The following is a 23,023-nucleotide window of genomic DNA, read 5'->3' as shown; positions in this document are numbered from 1 at the left end:
TCCCTGGTTCCACATCCTCTTCTGAATTTGGCTTGAATTTCTGGCAGTTCCCTGTCGATATACTGCTGCAGCCGCTTTTGAATGATCTTTAGCAAAATTTTGCTTGCATGTCATATCAATGATATAGTTTGATAATTTCCACATTCAGTTGGTTCACCTTTCTTGGGAATAGGCATAAATATGGATCTTTTCCAGTCAGTTGGCCAGGAAGCTGTCTTCCATATTTCTTGGCATAGATGAGTGAGCACCTCCAGCACTACATCTGTTTGTTGGAACATGTCAATTGGTATTTTGTCAATTCCCAGAGCCTTGTTTTTTGCCAGTGCTTTTTTGTTTTCTCAGATCAGCTTGGGCGTTTTCCTTCAGTACCATCAGTTCCTGACCATGTGTTACCTTCAGAAAGGGCTGAATGTCTACCAGTTCTTTTTGGTATAGTGACTTGGTGTATTCCTTCCATCTTCTTTTAATGCTTCCTGTGCTGTTTAATATTTTCCCTGTAGAATCCTTTGGTATTGCAACTTCAGGCTTGAATTATTTCTTCAGTTCTTTCAGCTTGAGGAATTCTGATCATGTCATATGGTGTGTATCATTTTCCAGTTGCTCTTTACAGTCAACGTTTTATTTTTAAGGTTCGTCTAAAAAATACATATAAACCTACTTCTTTTCACTGTTAGTCACTAGATTGTGTTCTTCTTTTTTGAATAAATTACTTCCATTCCATTATTGAGTGATTATAATTATTATTGTTAAAAGTGTTGCAGTGAACATCTTTGTAAATGTCTGCTTGTTCATATATTTGAACTTCTTCAATGTAGATATCAGGAATTCGAGTTGCTGGATTTTCAGCTACGTATTTTTTCTTCTTTTGTAGTTGAGGCAAACTGTTCTCCAAATAGTTGTTTTTCTCCATCTGAAAAAGTATGAGTCCCCATCTCCTTATATCCCAGCCAATACTTAATGTTATCAGACTTTATAAACTTTGCTGATCACATCAAAGAGAAATAGTAACTTCTTCCCATTTTATTTCCTCTGATTACTAGGGAGTTTGATGTTTTACATGATCACTGGCCATCCCTATCTCCTCTTCTTTGAATTGCCTTCTGTTTTTATGTGTCTTTATTATTTTATTTTTCCTTTATTGATTTGTAATAGTTCCCTGTTGTTGTTGTTGTTAGGTGCTGTCGAGTCATTTCCGACTGATAGCGACCCTATGCTCTGGGGGCATTTTGATCTATGAATTGATGAGAGGATGGAAATTTTGCAAGGAATTTAGAAGATATAGGGCCATGACCATCTAATACTGCAGCATTTTTGGTAACTATCACCCTGAGTTTGAACAAGTATTTAATATTTTCTTCACACTTTATCTTCATGAGTGAAATATGAAGAATCAACTTAGCTTTTAGTGTTAACACAGGCAAGATAGAGAGGCAGAAATTAAGGTTAAATTCAGAAACATCCCTAAAAATAGGGGTGGTCTGTGCCATATATGGAGCGTTGGTGGTGCAGTGGTTAAGATTTCAGCTGCTAACCAAAAGGTGGGCAGTTGGAATCCACCAGTCACTCCTTGGGAACACTATGGAGCAGTTCTACTCTGGCCTACGGGATTGTTATGAGTGGGAATCGACTCTATGCCAACAGATTTTTGTGCCATAAATAATACAATTTAAAAAATGTAAAGAGCACTTTTTTTTTCCTGAAGTACAAACAGAATTGTATTCTATCTATATTTGATCCCATATCAAATCCAAGCAAATAAAAACACCACCACAGCCCAACAAGAGACAATATAAGAGATTGTTGCTGTTGTTACGTGCCCTCAAGTTGGTTCTGACTCATAGCAACTCTATGCACAAAAGAACGAAACACTGCCCGATCCTGTGACATCCTCACAATTGTTGCTATGCTTGAGCCCATTATTGCAGCCACTGTGTCAATCCATCTCACTGAGGATCTTCCTCTTTTCCGCTGACTCTCTACTCTACCAGGCATAATGTCTTGCCATCCTTGCTTCTAAGGAGCATTCTGGTTGTACTTCTTCTAAGACAGATTTGCTCCTTCTTTTGGCAGTCCATGGTATATTCAATATTCTTCACCAGCACTTCTTCATCGACGCCACAATTCAAAGGCAGGAATTCTTCATTCTTCTTATTCATCGCCTGGCTTTCACATGCTTATGAGGGGATGGAAACACCATGGCTTGGGTCAGGTGCACCTTAGTCCTCAAGGTGCTTTTCAACACTTTAAAGAGGCCTTTTGCAGCTGATTGGCCCAATTCAATGCATCTTTTAATTTCTTGACTACTGCTTGCATGGGTGTTGATTTAAGGAAGAGATTATATTCTTTAACCTACACGACAATCCCATTCTCCTTCAATCTTCCAAAGGAATTTTTTTTTATTATTTTTATTATTGTTTGCTTTGGGTTTTGTTATGTTTTCTTTTTTATTTAATTATTTATGCACATCTTCCATATACATTTACTGAGTTCCTACTATATGGGCAGTACTTGGATCTCACTTATGAATGCAACAGTTCCAATCTTCAGTCAGCCTAGTCCCAACACTCACGTACAGCCAGATAACATGTACCAAAGAGATCTGTGTATATATACAAAGAAAAGGGTAATGAACTCTACTTCTGAAGTTGGCCTTAAATAATGGATAGATTTATCAGCTACAAGAGTGAGACAAGGAAATCCATGCACAGATTGTGGTTGGAGGTTGGACTGTGTATGGGTGGAAACAACACGAGTTTATATTACAGAAGCTTGTGTGGCCCTGACTTTGCAGGACGGCATGTATCATTCAAAGATGAACTGAACTCCAAAGTCATTTTTTTTCTACTCTATTGGACTAGAATAAACACAGATGTTGTTTAGGAAAATGGATCAATGGCCAACCAATATAAATTGAAGCAACGCGGGAGATAATATTTTGTAAATTAGATTCTTTTAAAGATAATCTGGGGCTACTTGATGAATACATATATATGAGACAAATTTTAATCTTCTCTGAAGCAGCTTTGCCCCTTTGTGGCCATATAGGGAGGTTACACTGAGCAATTTCCTACAGCTTCTGAGAAGTTCAGTACCTATTGCAACTACTCAGTTCTGGCATTGTAACATGAAAAAAGCTATTGAAAACATGCAAACAAGCGAGCTTGACTGTGTTCCAATAAAATTTTATTTACAAAAATTTGTGGCAGATTGGATTTGGCTCACGATATAGAGTATCTCTTCATGTGCTTATTAGTCATATATCTCACTTTGTGAAAAATCTACTAAAATACTTTGCCCATTTTTAATTGGATCATTTGTCTTCTTTCATTAAGTTTTAAGAGTTCTTTATGTATGAGATACGCAATTCATTTGAATGATATATGTATTTCCAATATTTTCACTTATTTGGTGGCTGGTCTTTTTGTTCTCTTAAAGATATCTAAGACCTCTGCACCAAAAAGTTCAAAACAGAACTGACAGAAATGTTAAAAAGCTTAATCAATGGAAAGATATACCACGTTCATGAGTTAGAAGACTCAGTAGTTCTAAGATGGCCATTCTCCCCAAATTCCTCCATAAAATCAATTCAATCCTACTCAAAATTCAGCAGGGTTTTTTGGTAGAAAATAACAAATTGATTCTAAAATTTATATGGAAATGCAAAAGATCTACAATAACCAAAGCCATTTTTTAAAGAAACAAAATTGGAAGATTCACCCTACTTGATTTTAAGGCTTATTATAAAGAACAATAAACTAGACAGTTTGGTACTGGTGAAAATAGACATATAGATCAATGGAACAAAACAAAGATTACAAAAATAAGCTTGAAAATACATGTTTAATTTTGAAATTTTCAACAAAGACGACAGGCAATTCAATGGGGGAAAACGTATTTTCAGGAACTGGTGATGTATCGGCTAGATATCTGTATAGATAAAAATGATCATTGACCATTACCTGAACTGCAAATGGATTATAGACTTAAATGTAAAACCTAAAACTATAAAACTTTTAGAAGAAAATTTTTGCAAAAGTAAGATAGGCAAAGTTTTCTTAGAACAGGGATAACATGAAGCATAAAAGAAAAAAATTAATAAACTGGGCTTCATAAAAATAAATGCAGAGTGATACTTCTCAAACATAAATTCAGTAAATATAACTTCTCTACTCAAAATCCTCCAACAGCTTTATTTCACTTACAACAAAAGCCAAAGTCTTTACAATGTTCTAAAAGCCCCTATACATTCGGGCCTCCTTTGATTGTATCCTCTGCTACTCTCTGTCTTAATCACTCCATCTATGACGGCGACGTTACTTTTCCTCCAACATGTTAACACACTTCTCCTTCAGGAACTTCAACTTGTTATTCCCTCTGCCTAGAATAGATTTGCCTCAGATATTTTCTAACTTGCTTCCTCTCCTCTCTCTGGTGTTTGCTAATTTGCCACCCTCTCGGTATGGTCTTGCCTCTCTCCTCTCTATAAAATTACAAACAATAGTGCCTACAAATACCCTGGACTTGTGATGCTGGGCAGAGCTGGAAGAAAGCAGGCTGCACCTAGAGGCAGGGTTAGAGAGAAGGCAATGGGGACAACGATTGATCAGCTGACCAGTTACAATGTCAGTGTTTCACAATGAGGTAGAGATGAGAACTTGCGATAATACTTGCACCTCGGAAACATCGGAAACATGGCTTTATCCCTGCCACATGGGGATCAATTACTTACCACCAAGGGAGATTAGAGGATGCGGAAGACATTACAAAGGGCCCCAGCTGCCTCCTTTTTATAAAGGTGATTTAAAGCAAAGGTAAGAAACACTCAGTCCCTTCCTCTAAAAATATTATTGGTTAAATGCTGACTAAATTTTCAGATATTTAAACCCTGAACAATTCAGGATGGGATAAGACAGAAATGTCTAATGCGAAGTTATAGATTTCTAGCATGGGGATAACATTTTGTTATTTTCTGTACCGATATAGAGTGTACATTTTTTACATTGGGTGCTGTGTTAATACTTAATTAAAGAAGTAAGCTAACACAAATGTTATACTTGGAACAGTGCTTAAGATTTTTATTTGAAACAGTCTAAAATTTCTAGAATTAAAATGAGTGTAATTTCAAAATAGTTCTCCTTCGTGTCATTATTTTTATGAGTTAAAATTTAATTATTCTGATACCCACTTCTTAACACCATCATCTATATCAAAGTACTTAGTTTCCCTTTGAAAACGGGAATGTCATTTGTCTTCCTTGTCCAGGGAATTCCGAATAGACCTTCCTCTGAAATTTGATGTTAACTTTGGTGTTCCAAACCTAAAAAAAATAGTTATCTGATGAGTATTAAAGTTGTGTCCCCTGCACCAATCTAGTCACTTTAATCTTATTAAGAGAATATTCTGTGTTTCTCTGTAACACTACATGTATAGAGTGAAAGGCATAGCTTTAAGACAATACGTAGTAATTTCACAGTTCCTCAAAATCTAGCCATCGTTGTGTAATAAACACTTCCTAAAAACTAGAACAGGATAGAAAGACAGGCAAGAGAGGTAAAATTTGTCAAAAAAAAAAAAAAAAAAGAATAAGAGAAGCAAAACAGGTCAAATTGGAAAATGAAATACTTGAACGAACCTTCTAGCCGAGAGCAAGTAACTGGGGACTTACAATAAAATATGTGCATGTTATTTTTGACCTCTAGTATCATCTATTCAGTCATTTAGGTGAAGGTATAATTAATCACCTAAAAGTTGTATGCTGGAAGAACTTGGTATACGATGTGAAATAAGAAATATTTCTAGTACAGTAATTTTTTCAAATGGCATGTTCTTGATGCAGTGAAGACTATCATTGCTGTGTGACACACAACCACCCTAAAAATAATCTACGACTGCTTTGCAAAAGCTGGCTTTGGAACCAGCAGATCCAGAGTAGCAAACAGAATGACTCTGACTGGAATGAGCTGCAAAAAGCAATGTATTTTTCCATGCTCATAAATGTTGATTATGCTGTAAGTTCTGATAGCACACCAACCACTTTTGCTGATGGTGAATTTCAAACTAGAACAGACATCTTTGATGCTAGAACTGTGGAAATTTGTAGGAGATAAACAGTAAGAAAAGAAGTTCAAGTTCAAAATGTCCCCCAAGAAAATATACACTGACAGCAGCCAAAGGATGAGACCACTACTCAATATCTGAAAAAAAAAAGACAAAGCTGAATTTATTATCTACAATAGCAAAAGAGAGCTAGGCAGTTCAGATGCAGTCTTGCTGAGCACAACAGATGTGATCTTTTATTGGGCTTTTGGGAATTGTGGAATTCATGGATTGGCAAACTTTCAGAGTTGTAAATGATTTGACATTGTCTGTAGAATAATGGTCACTAGCATGAAGTTGTTGTTGGCTGGTTTGTACTCGGAGGTGTTTTCAATGCACTGAGTCTACTCCTGATTGTCTGACTTTCAGAAGCCAGGGGCTGACACTGATTGGCTGGCTTGCAAACTCAGATGTTCGCTGAAGGGAGTTGATGTTGATCAATTAAGTAGGTGTAAAACAGGTTCTGATGGCTACAGAATAATCTATCTCTTCTTAAGCGTGTGGGAAGAATTTTATTTCCAGGTCCCCTGCCCCTACCTTTTGGTCCTCTTTCAATCAATGCTATGGGAGAGACTTTCAAGAACTCCCCAGGTCTTCCTCCAATGTTTGTAACTTTCCTTGCAGAAGAAATTTGGCCTGTGGAGGTACAATTTCTAATTTACACATGGACCAGCGTGAGTTTATCTGATTGTTGTCTTGGATTACTTGTTGAATCATTTTTCAGCACAGCAGCTTCACAGAAGCATGTAAGACCCCACATAACCACACAACAAATAGAAAAACTAGAAGTATGATAGAAAGTGACTGACTGGAAGACACTTTGCCACCATGACCCAAGATTTTCCAGATCTGATTAAGAAAACAAGCTCCAATGATTTTCTGAGTGCATTTCAGGTAACTAGGTTGTTTCTATCTACCTGCCTATATTCCTACCTATTTTTCTTAAACTGTTTTTACTCAGGTGTAGTATTAATGTGTAGGGTCAGCAAGAAGTGTTAGCAATGGCTTGGACCTGACTGATCTAAGGAAATATAGGCTATTGTATTTCAACTCGATGGCACTGGGTATTACACATAGCTCCTTGGGTTAAGGAATTTTAACTGGTTTTTCATTCCCCCAGAGTTTTGAATATATTATTTATGAAGTCAAGCAATGTGAAGACATAATTTGTGATGTTCACTTCTAGTTTTCAAATGCTTATGGACGGTGTCACTATCCTTAAGAGTCTTTACTGAGAGAAGATTTTAACCCCTTAGACTCTTTGTAAGGATATGTAGATAGGACTGCTGGGATTAAAGAGCAAGAGGTCTGAAGAAAACTCAGGGAGCCAACACTGGGCCAGGAGAGGAACTTGGAGATTTGAGTAAGAAATGTTCTTTACCATTGAGGAAGCAGAAACCTCTGGGTTTGAAAAATGGATGGTGCCGGCGGGAGGAGGTACACAGCAGTGGCTAGAAAAAGGTGCACACTGAGAAGTTTTACTTGAATAATAGCGTAGCAGTCCAACCTACAGAAGAATGAGTTCAAACAATAAAAGTTACAGTGGATGTACTAGACTTTGATGATGTAGCACTCATATTCTTTCAGAAACTTCTTACTGGTTCTCTGTGCCCATCCCCCAGATTTTCTGTGCTTTGCTGCTGATGGCATAGCTAATAACTGACCTCTGTGGATGTACTGGAGCCCTGGTAGCACAGTGGTTAAGCATTTGTTTGCCAACCAGAAGGTCAGAAATTCAAATTCACCAGCCACTCTTTGGAAACTCTATGAGGCGGTTCTACTCTGTCCTATAGATCACTAGAGTCAGACTCTACTCGACAGCAATGGATTTTGTTTTGGTTTTTTGGTGGATGTTCTAAAGCCCAGACCCTTTGCCTCAAGGTGGACAAACTGCAGTAGGATTTATGCTTTAGAATTCCCCACAGAATCAGGCTGACAGAATGTTGGGAACATCACCTAAAAGCTGATCCTTGATAATTTCCCCTTCCCTTTTTGGGAATATACATTCTCATCTCAGTCTGCCTCTGGGGAACTTAAGACAGTGAGTATGTAAATACAGTTAGTTTACTATGGCTCCTGAGTAATGCAAACAGTTAAGCACTTGACTACTAACCAAAGAGTTGAAGGTTAGAACCACCCAGAGACGCCTAGAAAGAAAGGCCTGATGAGCTGCTTCTGAAAGTCACAGCTCGAACACCCTGTGAAGCACAGGAGCTGTAATACCTGGGGTCACTCTGAGTCAGAATTGACTCTTCAGCAACCGGTTTGGTTTTTTGGTTTTAGTTTGTTCACTATGTTCATTGCTTAAAAAAACAGCAGTATGTATCATTATTATTACATTTGCAATAGTCATGATATATCTATAGCACTAAAGATATTTTCGGTTACAGAGCCAAAACTTAAAAGAAATGAGTCTTAGTCTTCATTTATTTTTGGTAATGCCTCTAAACACAACTAGTGATCCATGTAAGAAAAGACATGGTGCTCCTATTTTCCACCATTAATACTCTCATAGTTGTTGTATGATGGTGATATATGATATGTTGAAATAATTATATATGTTAGGCTAAGGACAACACGACAGCTTTTTTTCCTCAATGGCAAAAGTAAGTTAATACCAAAGAAAAGCTAAACTTTTGATTTTCTTCTGTCTAGACATTTTCTGAAAAAACCCACCTTGCTAGTGCAGTGGTTAAGCACTTGGTTGCTAACGCAAAGGTGGCCAGTTTGAGCCCACCAGCTTCTCTGTGGGAGAAAGATGTGGCAGTCTGCTTCTGTAAAGATTACAGCCTTAGAAACCCTATGGGGAAGTCCTACTTTGTTCTGTAGGGTTGCTATGAGTTGGAATTGACTTGAGAGCAACAGGTTTGGTTTTGGGTTTAGACCTCTACTATTGTGTTGCTAACATAAATGGGACTCTGTGACTTCCAAAATGATGGCATGAGAAGATCATGGATGCCCCTCCCAGCAAAACATCATAACTGGTAAAAATTATAAAAAACAATCAAATTCTCTGGAAATTGTTCTAAGAGTAAGAGTACACAGCAAATGGAAAAATACTTATTAAAAAAAAAAAAAAAACCTACCGAATCTCTGTAAGAACAGAAAGAGTATGTGGCATTTGAACCATGCCGTGCTCTCCCTCATCAGCTTGGAATGATGGAAGCTCTACTCTGGACAGGTGCAGCCAAGAACACATGGCTCCCTCTCCCCCAGCTCCCATTTGAGTTTGTAGCCTATATAGATGTAATAGGAATAACAATAATAGCAGAAAAAAGGAAAAAGAGGAACAGAACTAAATAGATGTAATATTTCTATCTCACTGAAATTAAGTTAGTATAAATCTGAAGCAGATCCTGATAATTTAAGATGTTTACTGTAAGCCCTAAAGCAACCACTGCCCTGTGCTTAGGAAAATAAATAATACAATAAAAAATAATTAAAGGAATTAAAATATTACAGTAGAAAAGACTTAATGCAAAAGAAAGCAACAAAGGAAGTGAACAGGAGTAAAAAACATGTGAAAAATATAGAAAACCAAAAGTAAAATGGCAGATAAAAATCCAACTATATCAATAATAACGTTAAGTGTGAACGGATTAAAAAAAAATCAAAAGGCAGAGATAATCAGACTGATTAAAATAACAAGATTCAACTATATGATGTCTACAGGAGACACACTTTAGTTCAAAGATACAAATAGTTTAAAAGTAAAAGATGGAAAAAGATATACAAAAACAACCGTAAGAAAGCTGGAGTTGCTGTGCTAACATTAGACAAAATAGACTTTAGAACAAAAAATTTTGCTAGAGATAAAGGGGGACATTTTCAAATAATAAAAGGGTCAGTTCATCAGGAATTATAGCAATTATTAACATATACATACCTAGCAACAGACCTCAGAATACCTAAAACATAAACTGACTGATTTGAGTGGAGAAATATGTAATTCAACAACAAGAGTTGAAGGCTTCAATAGCTCACTTTCAGGAATGGATAGAACAACAAGGCAGAGATCAACAAAGAAATAGAAGATAGGATAGACCATATGCTAGGCCATAAAACAAACATGAAGAACATAAATGGGACTTAGCTGAATGGAACTTACATTATAAAGTTTGTTTCCACAGCTGTTTATCAATCTATGAACATTTGGCAAATATTTTTCTCCTTTTCCTTGCTGCACTGTTATATGGGATGCAAGGATTGTCCCTTAATCCTTGGGACATTTTGTGGTGAGGCAGACCTGAATGTGCTTGAAACACCCAACTAAGCTGGAACATTGTCTAAAAACACCCCCGTTCGGTTGATTTTTTTTTTTTTTTCTTTTTCTTTCTTCCACCTTTTACCCTTTGGCAGATCAGCATACTGTAGCTTAAGTATTTATCATTATTCTGTCTTCTGGCCAACTAATTTCCTAGTTGCAAGTTAGAAGTAAAGGAGGAGGTATAGGTTGAGAAGGGAAGATAAAGATCAAGTGTCCTAATCCTGTAGGGTCAAAAGGTATCCTTGGTTAAACTCCACCAATGGAGTTAGAAACATTAAGCTGTGCAACGCTGCTGTGGTGGCCTTGTGACATGCCCACGGCTGCGGGAGGAGCTGGGCCAGGCTGAGGGTTTGTGTACAAGCTGCAGGTGCAGGGGGAGCACTATGACTCACAGCACAGAAATAAATGGCTGAGTCTGTGGTCTGGGAAGAGGAAATGTATAACGAACTGTGGCGTTCTTTAGTGACTGTCCTGGCACTTAATCTTCCATCCTGCTTTGTCCCTGTAGGAACGTAGAACAGGGTGGTGAGGCGTCCGCCAGAATTTTGATGAAACCACTGCACAGTGTCCGAAGAAAAAGAAAAATTGCACGTCATCGTACAGCTGGCTCCCTCCTGGAGGCTCAGGACTGAAGGACTCTGCTCTACCTGCTGCCCTGTCACACCTGATCAGAAACAGAAAAACAGTCCCTTGTAACATCCCTGTAGACTATGAGGAAGAGAGAAAGAAGATAGAAAGCCTGGAAGACTTCTGAACTCCTTTCCCTCCCTCCCCTCAACAATACTGCAGGTACAAAATGCTTTCAGATTCCCACCTGGGACAGCCCCAACTTACAGCAAACCTGGGCACACAGAAATCCCGGCAGAGTGCTCAATCGCCTCTTCATGATGTTTTGCCTTGTTGCTTGGGACATTTTCACCATAACATATATTACAATAACCCCTGGGCTGGTGAGTATCATGACTTGGTTGTGGAACTGTTCCTGCTCTTGCAACCAATCAGCTCCACACTATAAACCTCCCTCTGCCCCCTCAGGCCCAGGCAATACTGAGTTCCTTCAGGTGGCTCAGGAACAGGAAGCCCCACCTCCAGCCTCAACCTAACCAAGTGGGGTGGAGAGTGATAGAGTGAGACAGGAAAAAGAAAGGTCATTTTTCTATTACTTGAAGGACATTTTCTGGTAATCCTAGATGTGGTAAGGAGCATGAGAGTTTGCATGAGAAGGGGAGAGACCCCCTCAGGGGGAAAACATGCTTCATCTATGCTAATTACAGACTTGGGAGCATCACAGAATCCACATTTTTAAACCCAAAAAACAAGCATAAAAGAATTTTACTGACCTACAAATTAACTTATTTGATAATTCATACTAGTCATATAAAGTAATAAAAGTATTAATTCCATGTATTATATATTTCATGAGTTCTTATTTTTGGAATATGTGAAATATATGGAAATATTTATGTATATGTGTATTTGAATTATATAGGGTTCCTATGCAGCAGAATCAACTCAGTGCCAACAGGTTTGGTTTTGGGTTTTGGTATATTTGAACTGTATGTTCGAATTCATATGTATATGAACTGGGACTTTTTTTCAATAACCAAGACTTCTGGCAAATATTGTTATAAGAAATTACCCTCAATAAGAATGTAAATTGTAAGGAAAAAATAGAACAATTCAGATATCATTTCTACATCTTCCTCTCCTTGACATAGTTTTCTGATTTTTATCAGTAAAAACTTCCTGGGTACCACACACAGTCCTGTTAATCTTTTTTTCTAATTCCTCTGTATCCCATTTTCCGTTTTTCCCCTCTCATTACTTTTCTATTTCCATATCCTCCCTTTTTCTTACCTCTCTCCTTTTTTTTTTTTTTTTCTTCTAGATACAGGATATGGGCCAAAGGGATATTAAAGAAAAAAACATCATTCAATAATTTACAAATCATTTTCAACCTGCAAAATGAAAGTTCTGATTTTTCCCTGATAACCAAATTGCCAACAAAAATGAGAAAACCCAGTACCTATTCTTTAGACCTAAGTAATCTCCATATGATTACTCCATTTGGTCCAGTTATCTTTCCTGATAGGTGTAGATAAAGATAACGATAACAATGTAAATACAGATATACACATCACAGCTATAAACTTCTAGTTTTTGGATCAAGTAAGAAATCTGTAAATCAATCTTTGATCTTGTTTTAATAGCAGGACTACTAATTGAAAGTACTATTCAGCAAAAAGCAGGTTTTATATGTGCTGATAGCAATTTAGTTTGTCCTCACACCCAATTATTCCCCTCTTTTTGATATTATTAGCCCCATCTCCACACTCAGAGAATTTCTCAAATCTTTTAACAGCTGTTCACTACTAGGTCTTCCAGGGTAGTCCTTCAGTTTAAGAGAAGCTTATACCAAACAAACAAACCTAAAAACCGTTGACATCCCAAGTCAATTTCGACTCAAAGTGACCCTATAGGGCCGAGTAGAACTGCCCTATGGGGTTTACAAGGAGAAGCTTGTAGATTCAAACTGCCTACCTTTTTGGCACAGTGGTTAAGAGCTTGGCTGCTGACCAAAAGGTAGGCAGTTGAAATCCACCAGCTGCTCCTGGGAAACCCCATAGCAGTTCTATTCTGTCGGAATCCACTTGGTGGCAATGGGTTTGGTTTAATGGGCTAAAACATTTAGACAGGAACACTTCTTACCCAGCAGGCATGGATAGCTCAGCCCAGCTGTCCTCTTCTAGGGCTGTGCCTGTGGAGTGACTTGAAGCTACGGAGGTGTCCACAAGGAGAAAGAGTACCTTGAATAGGACCATAATTCCCCAGCGTGCCTTTTTATGATAATAGACATGAGTTAGAATTTACTGGATGACAATGGTTTTTTTTTTTTTTTTTTTAATGATGCATTCTTACCTATAACTTAAAAAAAATGAGCCTTCCAAAGCTTTTCAATGCAGTTTAGTCAATATATTTAAGACTGTCTTAGATCTAGGAAATAAAAAATAAAAGAGCTTGTGATATAGTGGGGGAGACAAATATCTCCATAAATGTAATAACTCCTCAAAGATGCCATTAAAAAAGCATGCCATAAACACCGCCTGAGCCAGACAATAACAACTACTTCAAGCTTATATTACAGGAGACTGGTCAATGAAGGAAGTGATATGTATGCCTTCTATGGAAGTGACAGGAGCCCTACTAGTGAGAGCTCAGCTGTTAACCCAAAGGTCGGCAGTTCAAATCCACCAGCCACTCTTTGGAAACCCTATAGGGCAGTTCTACTGTGTCGTATAAGGTAGCGAAAAGTAGGGATGGGCGATCTTTGAAAAGTGACTATTTTTAATATAAGAGACAGAGAAGATCAGCAAACAAGTAGACAAAACCATCCTCAGACACAGATAAAAGGGTCCTTGCCCTGACCCCCATATCTTACAGGGCCACCCAATTACACACACACACAGACACATAAATGTTGAAGAATATAAGGATGTCTCCGTCTCTCAGGTTCAGGCATAATCCATATCCTGAAACAACCATTTTTGCGACCAACACTTCTCAGCTTTGAGGAAAATGCTCCTTCACATACCTTGACCCTTGTCTTGAAACTGAATTTGAATATCAAAAAATTTTGGTTGTGCTGCTGCTGAGATAGGAGGAAGATTCTGATTTGGAACCTGGGGGGATTTCAGGGGCAAAAATACTTACGGAAAAGACAAATTCATGAACTAGGTCAATCTTTTCCTCAGATGGCTCGAATGCAACAGATTCCTGCATAATAGGGTCCAGGTTCCAGGAGTGCTGACGATCCATTTTCTTGCCTCTTTTATGTACTCATCTGTGGTTCAGAAGGGCACCCACAACTCAGCACAGTGTGCACAGCAGTTGCTCACGATAGCTGAAACACTTTGTATATCAAGCAACATTACTCTTCAAATTGTATATATTTATTCTCTGCTGAACCTGCAATACACAGTGACATTGATTCTTTAGCAATTACAGTGTCATGGAAACTAAAACTGAATAGTTCTCTTTTTGCAAAAAATACCTACAGTTCAATTAAGTTTTAAGATATTTAAATAAAAATTGAGCCTTATTTAAATAAGCTTTATTGAAATAGTTCATTATTAATTATTCCTATCTTGCTTTTTTAGTCTTAATAGATATTTTAAATGAATTTAAAAAATAACTCCTTGAAAATCTATATGAAAATAATTTTAGTTTGTACTCTTGCCCCAAGCCCAGTGAATAATAATAATTCTCTGTAGATGGATTTCGAGATAAAAGAGATGGAAAATGAGGATTCCTGAAACCCTGGGTAGTGACAACAGTTAATGTGCTGAGCTACTAACTGAAAGGTTGGAGGTTTTAGTCCACCCAGAGACACCTCAGAAGAAAGGCCTGCAGAACTACTTCCAAAAAGTCAGGCATTGATAACTCTATGGAGCACAGTTCTGCTCTGGCACACACGGGGCAGCCATGTGTCAGAACTGGTTTGCTTTATCTCAACTGACATAATAGCCTCAGTGCATCTCACTTCATCATTGTCTCAAATAACACAGAAGCAAGTGAAAATCCTATAGTCACCTGCCTTCTAGAATCTTGACCTCTAGGATACTAACGCTGTACCTCAGATAACTTCTGAGTCCTCCTTTTGCAAAACAGCAAATAAATCCAAGATATTCAAAGAAACTAAACACTTCCCCAGATTCTGCTTCCTCTGAACTATTTGCCTTCACAGAACATGCTGAGACCCTGAGTCTTTTAAGCTACAATGCCTCAGGTAGTTTGTGTTCAGTTCACCCTGCAGCCCCAGCCACTCTGTCACTCAGAGTACAGAAGTACTAAGCCGAGTCTCTCCAATGATCTGATGGCTTCCTCAGGTGAAAGGAGTTTTCCATCTTCCTAAATTCAGCCTCGAAATCTTTGATGCCTGACACAAGCATGTTTCCTGACGTGTACTTCAGGAGAACTTGGAGGTCTTCGTTAGGGGATCGGACGTACCAAAAGAGAGTCGGTGGAACAGAAGATGAGTAGTTGCACCTCAGCATCAGAGGGGCTCCTTCAGAGACAGGGACATGGATGTCAGCCTGGGTCACCGCCTGGGCTCCAGTTCCTCCTGCAACATCAACGATGTGTCAGTGAATTCAGATAAGACAAACAGCCTCTATTCACAGTCAAACCAGAGCAGTGGTCCATTTGTGGGCAAGGGGTAAAATGGAATGATACTCACTTGGGGACAGGAGAACCCCAAGCATCAAGATGAGCACCAAGGTCATGGCCAAGCAGTGAGAAAGCAGCCCCCTTCTGTGAGATTCCTCGCAAACAAATATCAAATGCTCAGTCGGGGCACCTCCTTAAGCTGTGGGGAAAGAAGGCTTTTATGAGGCTATCCTGACCCTTTATAGAAAAGCCATTTCCAATGTATGCAACATTGCCCTCCAGGGGCCAAATAGAGAGCTAAGGAGAAATTCAGAAATTTTGCAAACCGTCTCCCACCTCCTTCTTGCCTTTCTAGGGTTGAATTTCAAAGAATCAGGATCATGTACTTAGGAGAAATTAGGTTTTCTAGGCCTTGAAACTTATAAAATGAGATCTTTTAAAAAAAAAAACACACATGATTATGAATTAAAAAATGTGCAAAAAAGACAATAATGTTTTGGAATGAGAAATAAAATCAAAACAAATTACACATTTTTAAAAACAAATAACTCAAAAATCATAAAATCCAGAAAAACTGTAATTTTTCATCATCATCAGCAGCAGCTGGTCATGAGCTCTCCCACTTCATCAGCTGGTAATGAACTTCCCTACAACGGAGGATCAGTGGAAACCTTGTGGGGAGCCTGGGCTTCCACCACTACCAGGAGTAATGAGGTGCCCATTGCCCTGTACCCAGGGTGATGTCAGAGGATGCCTAGTTACAGTCATCATCATTCAGTAGTAGCAAGGCCACCCCTACCACAGTGTCAGGGAAGGCCATGTGGGGAGACAGAACTTCAATACCCTTTCTCCGGCAACAGTAGTAAGAAGTTCACCCCTCCAGTGTCAACTAAGGCTGAATGGAGAACCTGGGTTTCTACCCACCTGGCAGTAAGTTGGCAGCACCACGTCTTCTCCTTTCAGGAAAAAACACCTAAAACAAAAAGTTAAGCAAGATGCACAGTCTCATAACATACATCACACCAAGAACCAGAAAATCGCAACTTGAATGATGAGAAGACAATCAACAGACTCCAAAAGCAAGATGACAAAGATGTTAGAATTATCTGACAATGATTTTAAAGCAGCCATCAAAATATGCTTCAATGAGCAATTATAAACATGTTTGAAGCAAATTAAAAAAGGAAAATAGAAAGTGTAAGTAAAGAATCTGAAGATATAAAGAGGAACTGAATGGAAATGAAAATACAACATCAAAATTTGCGGGACATACCTAGAACAGCACTGAGATGAAAATACATTAGAATAACGAAGCTGTATTTATTTTTATTTTTTAATTTTTATTTAAACTCAAAAGTACAGTGAATGGGCTCAACTCTACATAGCAAAATTTCCTACAGAAGGTAGGTGAAATCAATAATTCTCAGATGAGTGAAAACTAGAATTTATAGCCAGCAAATCTAACCTAAAATAATGTCTAAAGAAAGTTCTCTAAACAGAAAAGAAATTATAAAAGAAGTGTCCTGGAGATTTTTATCTTAAGAGTAAAGTGTTGTTCAGTTTTGTCATGCATAAGCTCACTTATTTATTGCAAGGCAGTCACATCAAGGCATACAGGTAAGACCTCAAGACATGCATTTAGCATTGGGGAATCAGAATTAACAATTACAATGTTAGTTTACATGTTAGAGACCAAATCTTTAGACTTCAGGCTTTTACCTTTAACAAGTGGTCTCAGGGAGGAGGCTTGACCAGCCCTCCAACTCAGAGGAGGTTAGGGTCTGAGGTCAGTTGTGACCAGCAGCATCTCAGCAGGCTTCTCAGTCTTCAGTTGGAGAGTCAGAGAGAACTTTTGCTTCTGTCTTCTCCAAATCTCCACAGATTTATGTACCTTGTGTGCTGTCATATTCAACTCTAATTGGTATGTTTTATTGTCAGTGAAGAGCATTGTAGGACATATTTATGTTTTATTCATTTATATTGTTTTATTGCCCAATAGGGAATTGTTGTATGACATATTTATGTTCTTGTTTACTACATGTTTTGAGGCTAAATTGGCTAATTAAATATTATCAGAATTATTTAGTGACTGTCATGGATTGAGCTGTGTCCCCCCATAATAAGTGTCAGCTTGGTTAAGTTATGATTCCCAGTATTGTGTAATTGTCTACCTTTTTCCCATCTGATATGATTTCCCTATGTGTTGTAATCCTATCACTATGATGTAATGAGATGCACTAGTGGCAGTTATATTGATGAGATCTACAAGACCAGATAGTGTCTTAAGCCTATCTCTTTAGAGATGTAAAAAGAGAGAAGCAAGTAGAAAGACATGGGGAGCTTATACCACCAAGAAAGCAGCGCCAGGAGCAGAGTGCTTCCTGTAGACTTGAGATTCCTGTGCTGAGATGCTCCCAGACCAAGGGAAAACTGATGACAAGGACCTTCTTCCAGAGCTGACAGAGAGAAAGTCTACCCCTGGAGCAGGAACCCTGATTCAGACTTCTAGCCTACTGGACTGTGAAGGAATAAACTTCTCTTTATTAAAGCCATCCACTTGTGGTATTTCTGTTATAGTAACACTACATGACTAGGACAGTGACACATTCATGTTTTGCTAACTTATAGAGATTTGGTTAATGTTACATTCTGATATCCCAGAGTGAATGTATACAGCCTAATTTCAGAAACTTATTTACCACCTACTTCACGTACTTTCATTATCTTATTTTGAAGGTTAGAGCAACTTTCTAATGACATATTTACTGGTTAAAGAGCATTACAGAAATATATATGTTTCTAATTCTAAGTTCTCTATTTAGAACTTTACATTATAAGTGATTTATAGAAAGGTGTTTAAAAGCATTATAAAAACATCCTAACAGTATAAAAAACATTACAGAAGTACAAATAATAATAACTTACACGCTTGTGTTTTAAGAACATTAAAGAGTCAGATGTGATTTGAGAGCATACAGAAAGCATACATAGCAAGAAGGAGCCTGGGAACATCAGAAAGGAAGAATGCAGTAAGCAAAAAAAGATATAGTAAATACTGTCAGCTTTCATTTTCTTCTTGAGTTTTCTAAATTATATTTGACAGATTAAGCAAGAATTGTAACACTGATGAGGTTCTAAATGTCCGTAGAGAAAATATTACAGAAAATTATAATTCAGGAAGGACAAGTGGGTTCAAAGGGAAATAATGTTTCTACGCATCATTTAAACTGGTGGAATAACTCCAGTAGACTGTGCTAAGTTATGTGTATATAACATAAATCCTAGAACAACAGCTAAAAAAGCTACACAAACAGATACATTCCAAACACTAGAAATAAACTGAAGTGGAATTCTAGAAAATGTTGATAACCTATAGGAATTCAGTGGGAAAAAAAAAAATCTATCAACTGACAGAATCCAACTGACATTTATAGAATACTCCACTCAATAACAGCAGAACACAAGTTCTTTTCAAGTGCTCACAGAACATATAACAAAAGAGACCATATTCTGGGTTATAAAACCAACCTTAACAAATTTAATTTAGAAGACTTGAAATCATAAAGAGAGTGTTTTCTGACCACAGTGAAATCAAAATAGAAACACTAAGAAAACATAGCAGGAAAATCCTCCAACACTTGAAATCTAAACAACACATTTCTAAATACTCCAAGGACAAAATAAATCTCCAAGGAAATGAAAACATACATTGAACTGAATGGAACTGAAAATACAACACATCAAAATTTGCAGGCCACATCTAGAATAGCACTGAGAGGAAAATGTGTAGCACTAAATACATACATTAGAAAAGAGGAAAAGTCTCAACCCAGTAATGTAAGCTTCCACCAAAGAACCTAGGAAAAGAAGAGAAAAATAAACCCAAAGAAAGAATTAAAAGGGAAATAGTAAAAACAAAAGCAAAAATCAGTAAAATCAAAACAGAAAAATAACAGAAGTAATCAATAAAACAAAAGAGCTGTTTCTTTAAAAGGACTTTGTTTAAAATTGGCAAACTTCTAGCAAGACAGACAAAGAAAAACGACTCATATTACCAATATCAGGTATCAAAAATGTAGGTATCAATATGCAGACATCAAAAAGGATAATAAGGGAATACTTCGAACAGCTCTACACACTAAAATTCAACAACTTAGTTAAAAAGGACTAATTCCTTGAAAAACACAAACTACAACCGTTCCCCCAATATGAAATAGATAATCTGAATATCCTGTGCCTTGGTTTCCTGGTGTTGCTGTAACAGAAATACCCCAAGTAGGTGACTTTTAAAAACAGAAATTTATTTTCTCACAGTTCTGGAGGTTCAAAGTCCAAATCAGTGTCTCAGTCATGCCAATTCCTTCCTATAGGTAGTCGTGGATGTTCTTTCATTCCTTAATTTTTAGATGATCCTCACATGGCGCCTGTCTTCCTCTGTGTGTGTGTGTGTGTGTATCTATGCTCCTCTTTATATAATTCAGAAGTGATAAGATTTAGGATCTACCCTACACTGGTATGACCTCGACAGTTCAGTTAATTACATTGTATTAGATTGCATTATGGAAAATGATTATATCATGTTAGATTATATTATGGAAGGTTAGAAGTAAAGTCATTACATTATACTACATTCACAGGTGTAGGGGTTAGGCTTTGAACACATATTTTGGGGGGACATGATTTAAAAAAAATTTTTTTTTTCTTTAGATAAAAATTTACAGAACAAACTACCTTCTCATTAAGTGGTTAGTACATGTATTGTTTTATGACATTGATTAACAACCCACAACATGTCAAAGCTCTCCCTTCTCAATCTTGGGTTGCCTATTACCAGTTTTCCTGTCCTCTTCTGCTTCTAGTCCTTGCCCCTGGGCTGATGTGCCCTTTTACTCTTGTTTTTTGGGCCTGTAGTCTTTGACTGAAGGGCGAACCTCAGGAGTGGCTTCATTACTGAGCCAAAAAGGTGTCCGGAGGCCATAGTCTTGGGATTTCTCCAGTTTCTGACAGGCCAGTAAGTCTGGTCTTTCTTTGTGAATTAGAATTTGGTTCTACATTTTTCTCCATCTCTGTCCAGGACCCTCTATTGTGATCCTGTCAGGCACTTGGTGGTGGTAGCCAGGCAGCACCCATTTGTGCTGCACTCAGTCTGGTGAAGATCGTGGTAGTTGTGGTCCATTAGTCCTTTGGACTAATCTTTCCCTTGTGTCTTTAGTTTTCTTCATTCTCCTGAAGGGGTGAGACCAGTAGAATATCTTAGATGGCCACTCACAGGCTTTGAAGACCCCAGAGGCTACTCACCAAGGTAGAATATAGAATATTTTCTTTATAAACTCTGTTACGCTTTTTAAGCTAGATGGGGGGACACAATTTAACACGTATCATTCCACCCTTTGGACCCCCAAGTTAATGTCATTCTTATGTGCAAAACACATTTACCATTCATATCATCCTCTAAAATCTTAACCCATTCCAGCACCAAATCCAAAACCTCATCTTCTAGATCATCTAAATTAAGGATGGGTGAGACTCTGGTTGTGTTACATCCCCTGGGGCAAAAATTCTTTTCCTTCAGTGGACCTGTGAAATCTAGAATACGAGTGGAACAGACAGAGTAGACATTTCCATTCCAAATGGAAGAAATTAGAGGGAAAAGAGGGGTCATGGGTATCAAGCAAGTCCAAAACCGAGCACAGCAAATTTCATTAGATCTCAAGGCTTAACTGAAAAATAATCCTGTCTTCCAGGTACATCTGAGCAACGGCTCCACCTCCAACTCTGGGCATTGGCCACACTCTCCAGAACCTAGACAGAAGACTCCGGGCACTGGGTGGAGGCCCCACCTTCCAGACCCAGTGGGAGGGCAATCCTACTCCTTTGGCTTTGGGTAGCTCATTCTCCTGGTCCACATGAGTGGTGACTCCAACCCCTTGGCCCCAAGTCGCTCCATTCTCCTGGCCCAGGTTTTCGAAAATGCATATAAACAATTAGAATTGACACTGTGAGGTTTATTGCCCCACTCCATTCTCCTACTTTTGAGTTGGAACAACTTGATTTTGATCATCATACATTCCTCCAAGTGATATGCAAGCAATACATATTTTTCACAGAGATTTTACTAAAAAGGAAAAAATATATAAGTTGGTATATATAAGAGATGGCCTCACCTCCTCAACTTTGGGCAATGGCGCCATTCTCTTGGCCAAAAAGAATCAGATGATCATATTAATCAATTTAAAAAAAATTGTCAAGAGGCAGAGCCAAGATGGCAGAATAGAAAGACGCTGCCGTTGAGCCCTCTTTACAACGAAGACCCGAAAAAACAAGTGAAACGAGTATATTAGTGACAATCTGGGAGCCCTGAGCATCAAAGGCAAGCTTAGACAATGAACTGAGGGGCAGGGGAAGGAAGAGACCATTCAGAAGCGGAGAGGCGTTGCCAGACCTAAATCACAGGGAGCCCTCAGGGACCATTCCCGGAGCGGCAGCGGCGGCAGTGGGCTGGTAGTAGCGTTTGGCCACAGTTTCCTCAGGGAGAAGCAGCCAGCCACACAGCCCACTCACACCTCCGAAACCTGAGGAGAAGGGCACTCTCGGCAAAAGCTAAGTGCTTGCGTATATTTTCACCTCGTCTGCCCCCCTACACCCAAACTGGCTTCAGCGGCTGAATCCCTAGGCCTGGTGAGCACCTGCAGCCATCCTCCCAGCCTTGGGGAAGGAATAAATTTGCAACTGGGGGAAAAGATAATTTGCTGGCTCCATTAACTGAGGGAGCTCAGGACAAAAGTGGCTCCTGTCCAGGCATAAACCGTCCATGGAACTTTAGCACCTTTCCCTTCTGCAGGGACCTGTGTGGGCCTATTTTGGGAGAATAGGCCCTTGTTTGCAAACTCCAACCATTTCAGTGGTGCAGTAGAGTGGTGGGTGTTTCACATTCGACACTGCTTTGCCTACTAAACAAGGTCCTCACCTTCCCACAACAGGGACCTAAGGGCTGGTGGCTCCACTTGGGTCACCCAGCCACCCGTGTCAGGGGTCCAGGGATAAGTGGTACCTCCCAGTCCTTACAACAAAAACTTTGGGTGCCCATCATCCCTCTGCAGAGCCCACCCACCAGGACGCTCTAGGGAACTGAGGCGTGTTTTCCTCAGAGAAACTTGGGGTCTGATTCTCTTCCCCCTGCCTTGTTCAGAGCATAACCCCCTGCTACAACCAGATACGGGTATATACACCAATCACCTCTGCTCCTCTAAGACTGTAGGACAGAGCCTGTACCACACACTTGATATCAGCTACCTGGAAACCTGAGCTGAATTCATACAAGAAAACTGAATGGACTCCTAGACTGATATACCTGATAACAGCTCTAGCCAGCTGGGAACAGGACACCAGAGCTCCAAAGGTGAAAATAATCAACCTAGCTCACTAGGGGTATACCAAAACAAAACAAAGCAAGCAGCTATGACACAGTAAGCAAGCGTAAACTAATACACTAAC

General features: G+C 38.7%; 1 long non-coding RNA gene and 1 gene segment (V, D, J or C); one reads left to right on the top strand and one right to left on the bottom strand.

Annotated features, from left to right (window-relative positions):
• The first annotated feature begins 4,711 nt into the window (after window positions 1-4,711).
• On the top strand, window positions 4,712-12,241 carry LOC135232599 (uncharacterized). The gene is made up of 3 exons (XR_010323136.1): window positions 4,712-4,811; window positions 6,821-6,990; window positions 10,872-12,241. It is a non-coding gene; the product is annotated as an uncharacterized LOC135232599 (long non-coding RNA).
• Window positions 12,242-14,068: 1,827 nt separating this feature from the next.
• Window positions 14,069-21,873, bottom strand: LOC135232598 (T cell receptor alpha variable 8-2-like). The segment is given in 2 exon segments: window positions 14,069-15,485; window positions 15,600-21,873. Coding segments are annotated over 2 exon segments (321 nt in total).
• Between the last annotated feature and the right edge of the window lie 1,150 nt (window positions 21,874-23,023).

Source organism: Loxodonta africana, chromosome 10 (genome assembly GCF_030014295.1).
Source record: "Loxodonta africana isolate mLoxAfr1 chromosome 10, mLoxAfr1.hap2, whole genome shotgun sequence".
In the NCBI taxonomy this organism is placed as follows: Eukaryota; Metazoa; Chordata; class Mammalia; order Proboscidea; family Elephantidae; genus Loxodonta; species Loxodonta africana.
The sequence above is the reverse complement of the archived record's forward strand: the minus strand, read 5'-3'. Positions and strand labels throughout refer to the sequence as shown.